At 46.2% G+C, this 18,805-nt stretch overlaps 1 protein-coding gene across 1 annotated transcript; it reads left to right on the top strand.

The window, feature by feature from the left end:
* Positions 1-913: 913 nt before the first annotated feature.
* Positions 914-18,506, top strand: RUFY4 (RUN and FYVE domain containing 4). Its single transcript, XM_063118324.1, has 11 exons — positions 914-935; positions 2,526-2,589; positions 4,774-4,880; positions 5,808-5,936; positions 6,338-6,444; positions 7,781-7,924; positions 9,090-9,153; positions 10,517-12,499; positions 16,994-17,100; positions 18,152-18,298; positions 18,488-18,506. Exons 2-11 carry the CDS (start codon positions 2,544-2,546, stop codon positions 18,504-18,506), a joined length of 2,853 nt encoding a protein of 950 aa, XP_062974394.1. The 5' UTR covers positions 914-935; positions 2,526-2,543.
* The last annotated feature ends 299 nt before the right edge of the window (positions 18,507-18,805 follow it).

Genomic DNA, 18,805 nt, shown 5'->3' on the forward strand with positions numbered 1-18,805 from the left:
GTTTTAATGCTAGAAATACTGCTACTGTAGTTGCTGTTGTTGTCGTGTTTTTAATTGTTTTCCATTTATTTGTTTTTACGATTGCTTTAATTAACAGTGTGGTTTAATCTTGGTTTTATCATTCGTTCATTCATTCATTCAAAGTTTTTCTATCTTGCTCATCAGTCAAAAGAGTTCCAGAGTGGCTTACAAGAATCAACAATCAGGCAGTCCCTGCCCTCTAAAAAGACACAGGAACACAAGGAAAGGGATTGGGAGGGAGGGAGGGAGACATGAGTGCAATAGCAACCTCCCACTGGTGGCTACCCAGCAGCTCACTGCCTCTGAAAGACAGGGTGGTTCCCTTGCAGCTGGCTGCCTCTGATACTGGAGGGAGCATATAGCCGTCAGGACTAGTAGCCATTGCCTTCTCCTCCCTGAATTTCTCTAAATCCCCTTTTGAAGCCATCCAACTTCGTGACTGTCTCTACATCTCCCTGGTGCAGCTTCACTCTGGGGCATTGTGGCAAATTTAAATGGATGCTGCTTCTGTTGTGTAAGCCACACATCATGAGATAGGAACCTACCAGAGGGTACTTTGCCAACTTCACCTTCAAACATTGAATGGGCCCTGGATCAAGTGGCTTATGGTACTGCTGTGAGAAGAAAGGGAAGGGTGCAAAAGTAGGTTGAGAGTAGTGTTTGCCTTCTTCCACCGTGCCCTTGCATGAGTTCTGGAAGTAGGAGGAGGAGGAGAAGGAAAAGGAGAAGGAGAAGGATTGAGGCTCTGCACAAGGATTCCAAAGCTATAGTGCAGCAACTTCACCTAGGGGGTGGACTGGATGGGAAATTGGGATTGGAAGGAGACCAAAAATGATGCTATGAGTTGAGAGGTGCTTGCAGAAGAAGACTGAGAAATGGGGCATGTATGGAGGAAGCATCAAAAGAAGGGCAGGGTGTGGATAAATGGCTCTATTGTGGGCCAGCTACAGCAGTGCCTAGCTTCGGCTATTGGGCAATATAAAAATGTAATAAATAAATAAATAAATAAAAGAAAGTCCTGGCCTGACGAGTGCTGGTCACTTGTGACTAACTGTTTTTGTTCCTTGTGTATTTAGGGAAGGAATAATTGCTCAGAGTCTTGGGTCCTTTCTAGGTGGAAAAAAGACCCTGCCCAGTATTTTCCTTTCGCATTACAGCAGTACTAGTCACTATTGAGTGTCAGTCATCAGCAAAATGGTAGGGGCACATGAGAGAAGGATTGGGGCACTTCTCCTTAGCAATGTTACAAGCAATGTCCAATGAGGGTCATAGAATCATAGAGTAGTAGAGTTGGAAGGGGCCTATAAGGCCATTTAGTCCAACCCCCTGCTCAATGCAGGAATCCACCTTAAAGCATCCCTGACAGATGCTGTCCAGCTGCCTCTTGAAGGTAGTGTGGGAGAGCCTACAACCTCCCAAGGGAATTGGTTCCATTGTCTTACTGCTCTAACAGTCAGGAAGTTTTTCCTGATGTCCAGCTAGAATCTGGCTTCCTGTCACTTGAACCCATTATTTCGTGTCCTGCACTCTAGGATAATCAAGAAGAGATCCTGGCCCTCCTCTGTGTGACAACCTTTCAAGTATTTGAAGATCGCTATAGTGTCTCCCCTCAGTCTTCTTTTCTCAAGGCTAAACAGGCCCATTTCTTTCAGTCTCTCTTCATAGGGCTTTGTTTCCAGACCCCTGATCATCCTGGTTGCCCTCCTCTGAACATGCTCCAGCTTGTCTGCATCCTTCTTGAAGTGTGGTGCCCAGAACTGGTCTGTGATGCTCATGCTACCACTTTTCACATGACACTCAACTATTGCAACAAATGTTCTAGTTAGGGGGAACACATTTCCCCAACAAGAACATACTGTGGTTTGAATGCCTGCCTGCCTGCCTGCCTGCCTGCCTTCTTTCCTTCTGTGTAATTGTACAGCACAATGTCACTTTTCTTTGGCATGACCCTGGTAGATAAGCAACTTAGTAATACCATCCCACACCTTTGCTATGGAACAGATGAGTGTCTCACAGAATCTCATGCCCTTGTGCTCGCTTGTGTTTCACTGTCTCTGGTAGCTCCCTGAGCCTCATAATCATCACTGAGCAACACCAGTGACCCTCAACATCTGGAGGGAATTGGAGGGAGGAGAGCAACTGCTCTGCTTTCCCCTCCCCCGTGATGTTATCCAAGAAGAGAAATATAAAAATGGAGGTGGGGGAGGCACTGATGGGAGTGCATGTATGACTTATATTAATGTATTATTACAATTATATCCCACCTGGCTGAGTGGGGGCTAGAACCTGGATCTCCCAAGTCCCTGGCCCACACTCTAACCACTATGCCACCTCTGATGAAGTTTCCTCCTGCTTTACATTTCTATATTGGATAGATAGGGACTCTATGGGAGAAGTGGGGGGAGAGAGAGAGTCCCAGGGCAAAAATGAACAGATAGAAACAAGAGCAGCCTAAAGACTGATGCTACTCCCCTCCCCTTAATGAATTATCATTTCCTTTGCAGGCAAGGTGAGGCAGAGCCATGGCAAGTGACAGAGAGCTCCTTCGTGTGATCAAGGACTTAAAGAGTAAGTTCATGGGGATACCTTCTCTGGCCTCCCTCATCCCTTATTACAACTGCAGCATTATTGGAGGTGTGTTTTGAGGATGGACCTATTTCTCAAGTATCCCCTCTATGGACCATGTATTATATTATATTATATTATATTATATTATATTATATTATATTATATTATATTATATCCATTTTTGCAGCTGGTTTCTCCATTACCAGCTGCCCTTCTATAAAGTACTGTTGATGATAGCAGAGAAAGCCATTCCCGCATCCTTCCCCTTAAGAGCCATCCATAAGCACAGCCATGCCTCCTGAAGAGAGAGAAAGGCCTTAGGGGGAGGGGGAGGGGTAGCCCTCCAGGTATTGTTGAACTGCAACTCCCATCACTCCTACTAGCATAGCCAATAGTGAGGGATGTAGGGAGTTACAGTCCAACAACATCTGAAAAGCCACAGGTTTCCCATCCCTGCTCTAGAAAGTATTCTTATTCACATATAGTTCTGAGCTTTCTTTCTGGTTTATTATTATTATTATTATTATTATTATTATTATTATTATTATTATTTGCATTTTTATACCACCCAATAGCCGAAGCTCCCTGGTTTGATTCCTCTGAGGCTGGAATTGTGAATAACTGATGAGTGATACATGCACTATATGCTCTATTTATGAGCTATTGCACTCACGCCCTGTTTGTGGGCTTCCCATAGAGGCATCTGCTTGGCCACTGTGAGAAGAGAATCCTGGACTATATATGCCTGAGATGGGAGAAGCATTTCTGCTCCATCCAACTAGGTTGTTTCTCTTACCTGAACAGGTGTGTCTGTGACTCACCTGTGGCTGTATGGACAGACCCTACTCAGCCACAGATGCATGCTATGGGTTTCAAGAATTAACTGATATGAGTTGTGATCCCTGAAACACCCCACAAGCCATATAACAAAGTGGTATCGCAAAACTTATATTTATCTCCCAAACAGCATTAAAACAAAACTTTGTAATGATGAAACAAGCAAAACACATTACTATATACAAGTAGGGATGGTACAAGTGCCTGACTGGGTCCATGAATCTGGTGGACTCCCCTGCGCCCAGATACCTGGACACTGCTCGGCGAGCCACCATCCCCCACTAGCTAAGCCGTGTGAATCCCCAGTCCTTGCTGTGAGTGCCTGGCAGCCGTCCTTCCCTTCAGCAAGTCGCCATTTTGTGTAAAAATGGCAACTCATGATTTTTCATAAATCAAATCTTATGCAAATGGCGGCTTTAAAGCAGCCATTTACACAACATTACAGGAGTAAATGGTCCATTTATGCCTGTAATGTTGCATAAATGACTGCTTTATGGCTGTCATTTGCGTAAGATATGATATAAGGAAAACACAGATTGCCATTTTTACAGAAAATGGAGACTCGATGAAGGGAAGGACAGCTGCTGGGCACTTGTGGGAGGGACTGGTAAGGGCTGGGGTCTGGTGGGCGGGTCTGGTGGGAATTCTCTCTGTGTGTGATGGAAGAGAATTGATTCGGCAGATGAGCATCTCCTTAGTAGCTGGAACTGCAATCGCCTGCGAGTAGCAGTGACCACAGAAGGAGCTCTCTGTCTAGTCTTTTGGTGTTCATAGCCATGGTGGCTTGACCTTAGCTGGCCTTTATTACAGAACAAGTAGGAGCGGCAACAAAATGTTGCAGTAGGAAAGAGTGTCCCTGCCTTCCAATTTCTCCCCCACCAGCTCTTTAGTCCCATGGTCCCTCTTCCTTCCTCCATTCCCCAAATTCCCTGGCTTTCAGGGATGGAGACACTTGTGGAGGTTATCAGGAAGAGAATGGCTGTGTCTGTGTCCTGAGCACTGCATGAGATTCAGATAATGGCTTTACTCCAGGCAATGGCTTTCATTCTGGGCTCCTTCCCCCTCCCCTTTGCGCCATGCAAGCGGACACATCATGAGCAGCTTTTAAATGTTTGTTTGTTTGTTTGTTTGTTTGTTTGTTTGTTGGAGAGTTGCCCCCTCTTTTTGTTTACAGTCCTGGAATCTGAGGACATGCAGATATCTCCCTCTTGTTTCTCGGTGCAGCTATTTTGGCTACAAAACTTTCTGCACACCCCACTCATTATAAAGAGTGACTCTGCGGCAGGGCTGGGGCATTTCATGATTTGGAATATGACTAATTGCATTCATATATAAATATTTTTCTAGATACTATAATGGAGTTACACAAAAACTACCAGGAACAGGGGTTACCAGTGACAGATGGTAGTAGGGAACTGCAACAGTTCTGTGCCCAGCTGGAGTTCCTGTTGCAGGTATATGGAACCTGATTCAACCAAGGCTTTGGTTGTCAATTCAGTTTAACAACAACAACGGCATGATTGTATTTCACAAGGTTTTTTTAAACTTATGTTTTAATTAGAGTGTGCATGCGCTCATCTCCTTTAAAAAAACACATTTTTTTTAATGGCAGGCGCGACACCCTCTTTCTTCCTGGGATGTCGCGCCCGTGTGTGGACTAAAGGGATGATATCACAATCAGAGTATTGAGATCCTCCCCCCTCCCTTCCTCTACACAGGTATGTTGCAGAAAGGGCCTACAAAAGAGAGAGAGAGAGAGAGAAGGGGTGTCAGAGAGGGGGGAGGGGTGTCACAGAGAGAGGGGTGAGAGAGAGAGGGTGTTAGAAAGATAAAGAGAGACAGAGAGAATTGAGTGTCAGAAAGAGAGAGGAAATGGCTAGTCCTGCTAACTTTTGACTCTGGCCTAGCCCACCACAGACTTTTACCACAGGCTCCTCCACCATGGTTCCCAAACAGATTACCCCCAAGGGAGAAAAAGGTTCCTCACGCTAGGTTAAAGGGTGCAACATGAGAAATGCAGTGTCAGTGGGTGTACCCACTAATTTTATCACATGTGAAGCACCCACAGTTTCTGTGCAGTAGCTAAAAGGCCCTATCTGTAACAAATCAGGATACTGCTCAAGCATATGCCATTTTAATCTGTGTGCTGAACAACAGGGAGGCCAGAGTTGCTGGGTGGGTGTTGTTGTTGTTTTAACTTTTCTGCCTTGTAATCCCAGTCCATTTATTGGGGGGGGAACCAAGGGCCAAACTCATTTATTTAGCTATTTGGGGGTGTATTCTGCTATTCCATGATAATCACAACAGTCTGGACAGTTTACAGCAGAACCCATACAAATGGACAATACCCTTCTCCTCCCCTCCCCGTATGATCTTCCCAGTATGATTTGAAAGACAAGAGGAACCTCTTTGGGCAGAGAAAAGATTATTGGGACTTTCTGAGCCGAGTCCTGACAAGGCTGCACAGCGGAGTACATGCAGGAATGCAACACATCGCCTCCCTGGACAAAGTAAGGCTGGTTGACCTTATATCTGAGCACAGTGTGGAGCGAAATAATCCTAACTTCATATGTATGCTGATGTGGTCTGTACTGGGGATGACTGGCTTGCACAAAGGCTAGTGCAGCCTTCCCCCATCTGGTGCCCTTCAGATGTTTTGGACTACAATGCCCAGCATTCCTGACATTGACCAGGCTGGCTGGAGCTGATGGGAATTGTAGTCAAAAACATCTGGAAGACACGAGGGTGATGAAGGCTGGATTAAGGCATCATTAAAGAAGAATCCTTGCACTGGCAGCAAGTGGGGGCAGCTGGGCTAGAGATGGGGTGAATAAAGAATTCTGTAGCAAACTTTAGAGGATTTCCTCACCTTTCAAAGTGCATCAGAGTGAGAACCTGTTTGTCCCAACAGCTGAAAACAGCCGTGGGGAAGGGCCGTGCTTTCATTCGTTATTGCCTGGTCCATCAGCAGCTGGCTGAGACTTTGCAGCTTTGCTTCATGGAACCACAGATCACCAGGTAAGGATGCTCTGAGCTGGGGGAAGAAAGTGTCTTAGCAGAGAGAGGGAGGGAGGGAGAGAAGACTTGAGATGTAGGAGATGTTCGCAAATTCAAGATCACGGTGCGAAGGGAAGGGGCGGAACAATGGAGAAGTTGGCATAAGGAGCCAGAGGCATGGAGAAATCTGTCAGCCTGAGCCGTGATTGAAGAGAGGTGCCACCAGACGCACGGGGCAAGCCTGGTATTAGAGTCAGGGGACAGGGCCACAAACCGTTGTACAGAAACAGCAAAAGAGCAAGTCAAGGGCTGTTATGGGCCATGTAGGAGATGACAGAACATTTCCCAGTGCACTGTCAAGAGCCATGTTGGGTCAGAGACAAAGGGAAGACTGCAAAGCCATATCCTGCTATCCTAAACAAAATATTCCAACACTGTTGTGCCTTCCCTACCCTGATGAGTCGATCCTGGACCTAGTGGCCCCCTCTTATGCCACTTGCCAATCTCTGGGGCATTTCCAGAAAGTGGTATGAAAGTGGTATATAAAAGGCAGGAGATACACCAAGCAGGGAATAGCGGTATGAAAGCAGTATATGGTCTGTGTCAATGGGCCCCAACAGTTGTCAGTGCACTTCAATACTGCTATAAAGCAGTAGTGTGGCTCCTGCCTCTTATATACTGCTTTCATACCACTTTCATAGTGCAATATTCTGCTTGGTATAGAACTCCATCACAACTACTTTTTTATCCAGGTTTCATCTGTGATTTCCCCCTCCTTTTCCTTAGCAAGTTGAGCGCTGGGCACTTTCATATCTGTGCTTTGTTGCACTATTTCAGCTCCTGTATCTTTTCACGTGGAGCTACTATGCCAGCGAAATCTCCTGCCCTGCCCCCTACGTTCTCCTTTCCCCTGCAGTTAATTTTTTTATTTTAAAAAAATATTTCTTTATTTCTGACAAATACAATAGTATAGCAGCCTGAAGCTGCACAATTACATTAAAAACAACAGTGCTGTACTTCCCCCTAAAATCATATTAAACAAACTCCAAGGAAGGGAGGCTGTTTGTAGGAAGCAGGAGGGAGCCCATGGGCCAAGTAAACAGAAGTAAGACCTCAGAATTAAGCATAGGGTTGCAGAGCACTTCTTTCCAGTTTGCTGTTTTAGACTTTAAAAAAACAAGCTTCTGAGTGACCACACAGTTCTATATGTGTTTACTCATATAGAATGCCACTCCTAATGGTTAGTTACTGGCAGTAAGAGTTTTAAGCTAAAATATTTCAATGTTTCTGGTATTTTGGCCCTGTCCATTTGCCTAAGAACTTCATCAGCCCCTGTGCTATGTTTATCTCCTTGCAGTGAGTGGTACTATGCACGAAGCCCCTTCCTAGCCCGGGACCTTTGGCTGGACATCTTGGGCTCCCTGTATGAACTGGAAGACATCGCCTTCCACCTGGCACTCCGCCGGGCAGATCTGGATGCTGCGTGGCCGATGGTCTCTGAGTGAGTAGTCGTGTGCTATCCCCTCCCAATGACTACTGCCGGAGATGTATTTAATTTTAAATTGGGCCAGGAGTGCTGGAAACCTGCAAGCCTATCAGAGTTGGCTTTAGCTCTTCTGCTATCTTAGGACAAAAGAAGCTTCTCTGTAATTAGTGAATACACACACTGCCACTCATCACTCTTCTCATTTTCCCGTCATCATGGGTCTGTCCGTTGGTGCCCCATTTGTGAGTTCCCCTTTACGCTGCTAGTTCTCAAGCTAGTTCTCAAGCTCCCTGTAGCTTTCACCACCTCCTGTCCATCTCTGTGGAAGTGCATCCCATCCCCTGCCTGTCCCCAGATTCCCCTCTTCCATTCCCATGACCTCCCCTTTCTCCTTCATGGCTCAGAGCACCCTTGGGTACCTCCCTTCCTCCATCCCCTCCACTCCCTCCCTCCCAATACCATTCCCACTGATAATGCAAGCTCAAACCACTGCCCCAATGTGGATATCTCCCTCCAGGAAACTGTGTCCAGGTGGATTGCCTTGAGAGACAATTCCTCCCCCCAGGAATTTTATGAAACACACATGAAGTGGGAGAAGAAATTCAGATGTCACAAGTATGCTTGCAGATCATAATAGAAAATAAGAAGAGCCATGCTGAATCAGACCAAAGGCCTAGCTAGTCCAGTATGCTGATGACACAGTGACCAGCAGGGAGTCCACAAGCAGGACATGAGTGCAACAGCAGCACCCTCCCAGTCATGTTCCCCAGCAGCTGATGTACATAGCCATACTGCCTCTGATACTCGAGGTAATATACAACCATCATGACTAATAGCCGTTGATAGTCTTATCTTCCATGAATTTGTCTAATCCCCTTTTAAAGTCAGCTAAGATGGTGGCATCAATGCACTTTTGATCGCAAATTCCATAGCTGAATTATATGCTGTGTGAAGAAGTCCTTCTTTTTATTTTTGTGAACCGCCCAGAGAGCTTCGGCTATTGGACGGTATAAAAATGTAATAAATAAATAAATAAAATAATAAATTTATCTGTCCTGAATCTCCCACCAATCAGCTTCATGGGTTGACTCTTATGGACTAGAACAGAATCCACTTTCTCCACACCATGCATAATTTTGAACTCCTCTATCATGTCTCCCTGTATGTTTGTCTCTTCTAGGGCTTTGCCACGGTGTTCCATCCCAGCCATTACACACACCCAGGTGGAGAAAACATCCTCTGAGGTACATAATCCCCACCTCCTTGCCTATCTTTTTGCATAGCAAGAAACTCCACGCCAGAAGACCCCAGCAATGGCTTTAGATCACTGGTGTATCCTGAGGCTTTCCCATCAGGAAAGACAAAGTCCGAGTGAAGCTGGCTCACTGGAGCATTGCTGACTCAAGATTGGTTGTGATGGCGGTTCCCTGTGGCTCCACTCAGACCTTGCCTGTCCCATCAGAAAAAGTGAGGACCAAGTGAAGGTATCTCCTAACTGAGCTGCTGCTCTAAGGAGCTCCTGGTGCCTTGAGGAGGCGTCACTTGCCCTTCAACTTTCCTGTGAAGAAAGCTGTGGGCTGAGTAAAGCAGCTCACTGGGCAGCCACTGTCTCAAGGTGCTGGAACTGCCATGAGGCGGCAGTTCACCAGGGCTGAGCGATGCCGTGGGGGAGAGATCATGCTGAGAGAAAGTTTAAACCTCTCTTCTCTGCAATTTCCCCCACCACGGCACATTGCTGAGTATGCGTGAGTGAGTGGTGCCTGAATGTAAGGAGTATGAACATAGTGTATGTGTGGGTATAAATGATGTGTGTGTATATATAAATGGTGTGTGTGTGTGTGTGTGTGTGTGTGTGTGTGTGTGTGAATGAAGTGTGTGCCTGTGAAGGGGGGCAGGGAGAATGAAAGTGGCTATGGCCCTGCCCACTTTGAGCTGTGGCCCCACCTACTGCTTGTATGCAGCCCACAAAGTCCTTCCCTGGTGCAATTGTAGCCCTCAGGCTAAAATAGGTTCCCTATCTGTTCTAATATGTGATTAAGCTGGCTTGACCCAACATGTTCCCCATGTTGGTATCCCAAGATCTGCACATATGCCTGTCAGTCACACTCTTTCTTTCAAGGGTGAAGGCAGGAAAGCTTCCCACATATGATCAAATGGAACACTTCCCACCACCCATATGACAAGCTGTCTCAATAGTGAGTTATAACCAGAGAGTTCCAAATATCATTTAAAAGCTTTGAAGAATTTAATTGCTCTTGACAAAGAGAAATCTCTCAAAACTTGTTAGCACACAAGTATATTAGGAATTAAACCCAGCAGTTATCTGCTGTTGTTTTACTGGGGAACCTGTGGCTCTCCAGATGTTGTTAGACTACAGCTCTCATCATTGCTGGCCAATGGCCATACTGTCTGGGGCTAATGGAAGTTGGAATCCAACATCAACCACACACCTGGTTTTGTGGCTGTGAGTAATAAGCTTTTCCAGGACTAGCTGTGGTTCATGAGCATGTGCCAAGTTTTGAGTTATTGTGACCCAGTGCTTCTCCCATGTACTGGGAGAAGCAACATCACTCTGTACCAAACCATTTATGTCATTGTTGACCGTAGGTTGGGAATTCAAATAGAGATTGTGGGAGCCACCAAGAAGCCACCCAAGGTCCTGAGACCTCAAAAAGAACCAAGGACCAAGAAGTTGAAGAGTCAACTGCTGATGGTCCACTCAGGCCTGGGCTGGAACATTCAGTGGAGAAATGGGTTGGGGCCTGGAGAAGCAGGAAGAACAGCCTGCTGCAGATGGGTTCCCTCCTAAAGCTACATCCCTTTATGGAAAGGGGTGCCCAGCATCCAGCTTCTGGCAAGGAGGTGCAGAAGGCGGATGGTGAATTAGAAGTCAGAGTGGAGAAGCTGAGTAAAGAGCAGCCAGGCAACATCTCTTCCAGCCAGGATCTATATTCCCTGCTTCCTCAGCCTGAACACTGCCTCTGTGGAAAGATGGAGAGGCCTCAACAGGCGGAGGCTGAAAGTGGTGGCGGCAAGCAGAAGGATTTGAGAACGTTGATGTGGGAGCTTGGCACTTTGCAGCTAAAGTTGTCCCAGCAGCAAGAGGAGAGCACATCTCTGAGGCAAGCCCTTTCAGAGGAGAATCGGGCTCTGAAAGAGGAGCTGGCAAAACATGAGGAACAACACAAGGAGAAAATGGCTGAGCAGGAAAAACAGCAGCAGGAGTTGGCCAAGGTTGTAAAGGCCCTCGGACAGGCAGAACACAAGGTTGCCAACCTGACCAGTGAATGCCGGGAGGCATGGGCCAAGAAAGACGCTGCCGAGAGATCTCTGGAAAAGGCAGAACAAAGACTGAGTTCTCAAGAGGCAGAGAGGAGAAAGCATCTGGCCAACATTGAGGTCCAAGAACTGAGGCACCAACAGCTGATCTCTCGATATCAGGGGTTGCAGGAGAAACTGAAGGTCTGTGAAGGGAGTCTGGAGAGGTGGGAAACACAAGTATCAGCCCTGAACAGCCAACAGCGCCTGATGGAAACAACTGAGGGGCAGTCTGAAGAAACAAGTTGCAGGGAAGAACATCCATCCATGTTGGAGAGGGGTCTCCTGAGAGAAAAATTAGAGAGGAACCTTGCTGAGATAAAAGTTCTTGAGAAGGAGAAGGAGAAACATATGGAAACTCTGGTGTCTCAGGAGCAAAGCCTGGTGTTTACAAAACTAGAAATTGAGGGCCTTCAGAAGGAGCTGTCGATATATCAAGGGCACATTATTACTCTCCGGAAAACTCTGGAGGAGCAGGAGAAGACTCTGAGGGACAGGGAAGAAGCTGTGCAGGGCTTGCAAAGAGACCTCAAGGACCAATCAGCCCAGCTACAGGAAGCGCTGGAAAGAAACACTACATTACAAGCTCAGTTTGCAGAAATGTCCAGCGAGAAGTTTCAGCTTCAAGCCCAAGTTGCTGAAGGGCAGAGCAGGTTTGAAAGAACTTTGCTGGAACTGAGGAGCCAACAGGGAGCTTTTGAAAAGGAGGTGGCCACACTGCAGGAGGAGAGACAGCAGCTCCAAGCCACTCTGCAACAAGCCCTCAGAGAAAAAGAGGACATGGCCAAACAAGCAGAGAGCACAGCTGCAGCCCTGGAAGAAAAGGCCCGAGAGACCACACAGATTAGAGATGAACTGGGGGATTTGAAGGCCACTAGCCAAGCAATACAAAAAGCCTGGCAAAAGGAAAGTGAAATGGTAGCCTCAGCCTTAAGAGAGGAGCGTCTGCAGCTGAGAAACCGAGTGGAGCAACTGGAGCAGGAAAAAACACAAGCCACTAACGTAGCAAAGAAGCTGAGTGAAGAGTTAGAACAGTGCTGGGAATGCCCCATAGAGGAAGGTGCTCCTTCTGTCACTGTGCTAGATCTAGCTTACGAGGAAGGCAAGGGCCTAGGCAAAGAGAGTGGCAGCATCGCTGAAGGAAATGACCATGGAGTGTCAAGGTCACAGCAGATGGGCAAAGAGGTCTTCCAAGCTGATGTGCTGCGAGATTGGGAAAGACCCATCAAGAAGGGGACCAGCGCCAAGCATAGAACTGACGCTCCAGGGAAGGTAAGAGCCTGTTGTTCCATGTTTTGCTCGATGAGATATGATAGCTGGGAAAATAAGGTACAGCTGATCCTGAGCACAGCTCCATATGCAGATACCTTCTGAAACTAGCATTCATGTTCTCTAGTGGAAAAAGATCTAGAGCAGGTGTATGCCATGAACCCAAAATGGAAGGAACTGTCATGTCACTTCCGAAGGAGCCCTGGCTATTAGAACCTTTTGAGATCATCTTCTTTGTTAGATATCGCTATCCCATCCTGCCCACCCCCTACAAAACGCTGATTCCCAGGAAGGAAGCCATGGCAATTACAGTAGTTTTTATTTGTAGAAAAACATGTATGATGAGTCAGAACTAGAAAGGTCGAGTCTTTCTTTATGCACAGAGATTGCAGAGCAAAGATCCACCTCAGAGGTAGAAGGTGGAGAGGTTGTTTTGTTTTTACTATAAGACTAACCTAAGGACATAGAGATGCAATAATGGAGATATTTTATGACTCTAAGGGCAGCCATAATTCTCCTCGTAGATTCTGGATCTGGAAGAAAAGACTCATGGGACACATTTAAGCTCCTCCAGCAGGGAGAAGGGGGATTTGAGTGGGAAGCAAACAGCAGTTTTGTGAAGGAAGGCATTTTAAGGATGCCTTAAATTAAATTAAATACCTTAGACCAAGTATTGGCCTAGATAAGCATCAAAATTAATTTTGATATGCACAATCTGAATTCAATTTCATACATTTTGAATGTAAAAATCTAACTTTGACATTTGAGTTTCATATTCCAGAAATTGGATTCTAATTTAGAGTAAATCCACCTTTTGTTATATAACTCAGATTTTAGTCAAGTATTGTACCTTAATTCTCAAAGGTTGAGTTTCAATGCCCAATCCTGGAAACTGAAGGTAACATTTGGATATATTTTCCCCTTCAAATTTAAATCTCCTAATTTTAATTTGGGAAGATTAAATCAAACTCTTAAATCAAAAGCTTCATATTTCTGTAGCATCACCTTGAGGAAGAAACAATGTAGGAGTCAAGAGCAAAAGAATATTACAAAAATAATACTTTAAAAAACAGTTAGGTTTGCTATCACATCTAAACAGAATCAAACACTTAAACTTTTAACTTTTGTGAACTGCCCAGAGAGCTTCAGCTGTTGGGCGGTATAGAAATGCAATAAATAAATAAAACAAAATTGAAGCTGCTATCCTGGGGTTCTTGAGAGGACATCCCAGAGGCCATGGAATTTAGCAGAACTTCCCAGAGCAGGGAGCCTTTGAGTGGAGAAGGAAGTCTCCTCTGTACAATGGTGGGAAGGCCCACCATAATGTTTTCTCACTCCAATGGCAGAGAAGACAAAAAATCTGGAGGAGGTGTAGTTCACTGGTAGAGCACATGCATTCCATGCAAAAGGTTGCAGGTTCACTTTCTGGCTTTTCCAGGTCGAGCTGTGGGGAGGAGAGCTGAAAACCTGGAGAGCTGCTTCTCATCAGTGAACAATACTGGGCTGGAAGGACCAATGGTCTAACTCAGCATTAGGCAGCTTTCTATGTTACTAAAAAATCCAGAGGCAGATCAGGGGGCGGTTTTGGATCTACTGGGCCGGATCTACACTACTGCTTTAAAGCGCTTTATAACAGTTTTATAGTGCTTTAAAGCAGTTAAAGCGCTTTATAACTGTTATAAAGTGCTTTAAAGCAGTAGTGTAGATCCTTCCCTGGATTCAAAGCCCTTCCATTCCCCTAATATGCCTCAGGAATGGGGTAGAGGGAACTATGGGTCTTTCTACATGTAAGGGTATAGAGGGAGGGTTGGGGGCAATCCCGGATTTAGCTGCTTCCAGGATTGTCTCTGTGTGTCTTCACGGAAGCACGATGTCCCAGATGAGAGGAGGGACGTCGCGCCCGCCACGCCCGCCAATTATTTTTTAAAAAACAAACAAACCAGAAGCCGGAGCACACTTGCACTCCAGCGCAAAAGTACGTACCCAAAAAAAAGCCCTGACCCTGCTCCCCACCCCACCCCCAATGGTCCTGGACTTCCCCCTATCTCAGCTCCTTCCCTCTGCTGACCCCCACTGCTTGTGGGGAGGAGGGAAGAAGCTGGTGCAGGTGCCCACACCTCCCACGGTCCTCTGGATTGTCCCGGGACCGCAGGTTAAACTGGGTTAACTGCGGTCTCAGTTATCCTGGGCAAATGGAGGGATCATCCCTCCCTGCTCCTGGGATCCCCTGTGCATCATTTGGAGGCATGGGGACACTTGGCTCAGCAATACTACAAATGAGAAAGCTCTTGGAATTGGTGTAGATCACAAGCTGAATATGAGCCAACAGTGCGATATGGCTGCAAGAAAGGCAAATGCTATTTTGGGCTGCATTAATAGAAGTATAGCTTCCAAATCACGTGAGGTACTGGTTCCTCTCTATTCGGCCCTGGTTAGGCCTCATCTAGAGTATTGCGTCCAGTTCTGGGCTCCACAATTCAAGAAGGACGCAGACAAGCTGGAGCGTGTTCAGAAGAGGGCAACGAGGATGATCAGAGGTCTAGAAACAAAGCCCTATGAAGAGAGATTGAAAGAACTGGGCATGTTTAGCCTGGAGAAGAGAAGATTGAGGGGAGACATGATAGCACTCTTCAAATACTTAAAAGGTTGTCACACAGAGGAGGGCCAGGATCTCTTCTCGATTCTCCCAGAGTGCAGGACACGGAATAACGGGCTCAAGTTAAAGGAAGCCAGATTCCGGCTGGACATCAGGAAAAACTTCCTGACTGTTAGAGCAGTGCGACAGTGGAATCAGCTACTTAGGGAGGTTGTGGGCTCTCCCACACTAGAGGCATTCAAGAGGCAGCTGGACAACGATCTGTCAGGGATGCTTTAGGGTGGATTCCTGCATTGAGCAGGGGGTTGGACTCGATGGCCTTGTAGGCCCCTTCCAACTCTGCTATTCTATGATTCTATGATTCTATGATCCCTGGGGAAAAGGCCAACTATGCCAGGTCTGGAGCTGGAGCTGGAGCACTTTATTTCCCTCCCATTCAGAGTAATAGGAAGAGGACATTTTTTTAAAAAAAAAAAAGAAGTCCAAAAAATAAAAGGAAAAAAGCTGTCCATCGTTGCCACCTTCTGCCCTGCCAGCACAGGCCCAGCAGGACATAGGAAGCGGTGGCTCATCCACCAGTTCTTCTCCCTCCTCTTCCCCCATTGGGTTGCTCTGCAGGCTTGCATAGATCAGGACTCATGATAATGAGTTTCTTTACATGAGGCTGCAATCATATGCTCCCTGGAAGTAAGCCAAGGTCTCTTAAGTATCTGCAGTGGGACCGGTGCCATTTAACTTAATCAGGAATGACCCACGGTCAAGGGTGAACAGGGAGGGAGCCAAGTTGGCAGATGGCACCGAGTTCTTCAGAAAAGTGAAAACCCAAAACATCTGTCACGAGCTCCTAAAGGATTTCCCCAAACTGAGTGAACAGGCAACAAAACGGCAAATATGGTTCAATACAAGTAAAGTGGTGCACACTGGGGCAACAATAATTCCAACCACGTATGCTCAGATTATAATTTATAATTTACAATGTGCATTGATTGATTGATTGATTGATTGACTGCACTTTTAAACCACCAATATCCCAAGTTCTCTGGGTACAATAAATTAAAAACATAAAATACAAACAATAAAACAATAGATAAAAACATGGTGCTTTACAGACAACAAGAGGCCAAGATTTGCTCACGGAGCTTAACATCTACCAGGAATCATTAAGAACTAAATTGTATCATAACTCCTCTATTATATCAGCCTCTGCCAATCAACCTGGGTCCCTCTAGATGTTTTGCACTACCACTCCCATCACCCCCACCTGTGTGTCTGATAGTCAGGGGTGATGGGAGCTGTAGTCCAAAACGTCTGGAGGGGGAGGCTGCTTCTATAAATCTGCAGTAGAGCTGGCTACATTTGCAATACTGAGTATAGTTCTGGTTGCAACAGCTCAGGAAAGATATTGTAGAGCCAGGAAAGGTGCAGGGAAGGAAATGTGGGATAGGACTTCCAGTACCTATTAGCCATGGCTGTTCAGCGGGACCATCTGGTTCAGAGGGAGTGTGCTTCTACATGCCAGTTATTTAAGGGCAAACGACATCAGAGAGCTATGGCTTTCATTCTTGGGGGCTTCTCTGAAGCAGGATGCTGGACTAGAGGGACCTTTGGCCTGATCCAGCGAGGCTCTTCTTACATTCTTCAGGGTTTTCTATACCAGGCCTACAGGAGGGATGGGGAACTTGTACAGGGCAAAAGGCAGCTAAGTGGTCCTGGAGTTTGGCACTGTGAAACCAGTGGCATTTTCTGGAAGAATGCTCTCACAGCGCTGTATTTTGCTGCCAAAGCCTTGAAGAACTGCAGGATTGCAGGCCTTGATAAGGGACAGTGCATGGTCTTCTCTGACTGCAAGCCACTGATTTTCTGCTGTACTTCCCCCCACCCCTTTTCCTGACTTCCCGCAGTGTCTAACTATGCACCTCAACAAAATGACAGGGGATGTTCAGCAGGCGAAGCAAATGCTGGTGGCCAAGGAGAGAACAACCAAACGCCTCATGGAGCAGCTGAGCCGGTGAGGACATGAATCTATTACATTTAGTGTTATGTTTAGGGAAAGGGCTGCAGCTCAGCAGTAGAACAAGTGCTTGGTGTGCAGAAGACTCCCAGATTCAACCCCCAGCAACTCCAGGTAGAGCTGGGAAGCTCTCCTGTCTCAAATCCTAGAGATGCGTTGCTAATTCAGTTTTGGAGAGGCTTTCAGGGGCTGCATTCCAGTGATGGGTAGGGCCAAAGGAAAACGGGTGGGGCCAAAGGAAAAAGAGTCAGGATCAAAATTGCTAAAAAAAAAAAAAAAAAGCCTATTTTCAGTGGAGGCTGGTGGCTCCAATTTCAGTGAGGTTGTAAATCCATCCTGGGTTTCTGTCAGAACTGGCCAGAATGCTAACGAAGCTTTCTGAGGTGCTGAACCTAGTTTGGGGTAGTGTTCAGCACCTTTGATAGCTCCTTTAGCATTCTGGCTGGTTCTGCCAGAAACTCAGAATGGATGCACAGCCCCACCGAAATCAGAGCCACCATGAAGAGCGGGATAACATCCCAGGACAGTGTGCCAGTGAGTGCGGGTGAAAGAAGGGGCACTTGACTCTTTCTATATAGTTACTGTTGACTCTTTCTGTATAGTCACTGTTTGACCAGTTGTAATGGGATTGATCCTGATGCACTGTGCCCAAAGATCATGGTGATGAGCACCAGGTAGCCTAGAGCACTAGGAGGAACCCCACAAGTCAGAGATTTATTTATTTATTTATTTATTTATTTATTTATTTATTTATTACATTTTTATACCGCCCAATAGCCGAAGCTCTCTGGGCGGTTCACACACAAAAAAGAGATATCTAGTGCTACATGCTTGAACCGGTTTAACAATAATTTCCTCTTCCTTGTAAACTTGGGGGTTTATAGTTTGGTGGTGGTGAAGAGGAGGTAATTCTAATAGCACTATACACAACTGCAATTCCCAGAATTCTTTGGAAGAAGCCAGGACAGTTAGTGCTATAAAAAATGAAATGTGTCAGCAATGTACTGTGTGTAGAAGGGCTTAAATAGTTCCCCTCCCTCCTGCTTAGGTCTCAGCAGGAAAAAGAGCAATTGCAACTTTTGCTGGAGAAAAGCCACCAAGACTCAAAGGAAATGGAGAAGAAGTACAAAGGGGAGTTGTCGGAACAGGGGGAACTCATCTGCAATATGAAAGGAAAGCTGCTGGAATTACTACGGTGAGTAAAGGGAGTCCAAGAGGAACAGGGGAGAAAGGGAGTATTGTTCTCCCATGTTGCTGGCTTCAAAAACTCCTACTTGGAGATGGACCACCACCACCTCAAAGTTCAAAGCACACTAGATAAGATAGACTCAGCAGGACTCTATCTTACATTGCTACTAACCCATCTCCCTTATTCCTCTCGTAGGCTCTTCAGATGTATCTGAAGTAATGGCCAGTGGCGTAGTGGTAAATTTGCAAGTGCAGCCACTCATCATGGCAGTCCCCATAGCCACACCCCCAAAGAGTGTTCAAAGAGGCTGACACCTGCATTGATCCAGCTCTAACAGTTTTCATCTCCACCAGCAGCAGGTCTTTTGTAAAGCAAATGGGTCTTAATTGCCCATTCAAGACCAAGACTGTGTTTGTTACAACAGGGCTAGCTCACAACAATATACTGCTCCTGAGAAAATCCACCCCACCCCGCCCTGCACCCCCACTCCCAGCTACTATGAGGATTATTGTG

Source organism: Elgaria multicarinata, chromosome 2 (assembly GCF_023053635.1).
Source record: "Elgaria multicarinata webbii isolate HBS135686 ecotype San Diego chromosome 2, rElgMul1.1.pri, whole genome shotgun sequence".
Classification (NCBI taxonomy): Eukaryota; Metazoa; Chordata; class Lepidosauria; order Squamata; family Anguidae; genus Elgaria; species Elgaria multicarinata.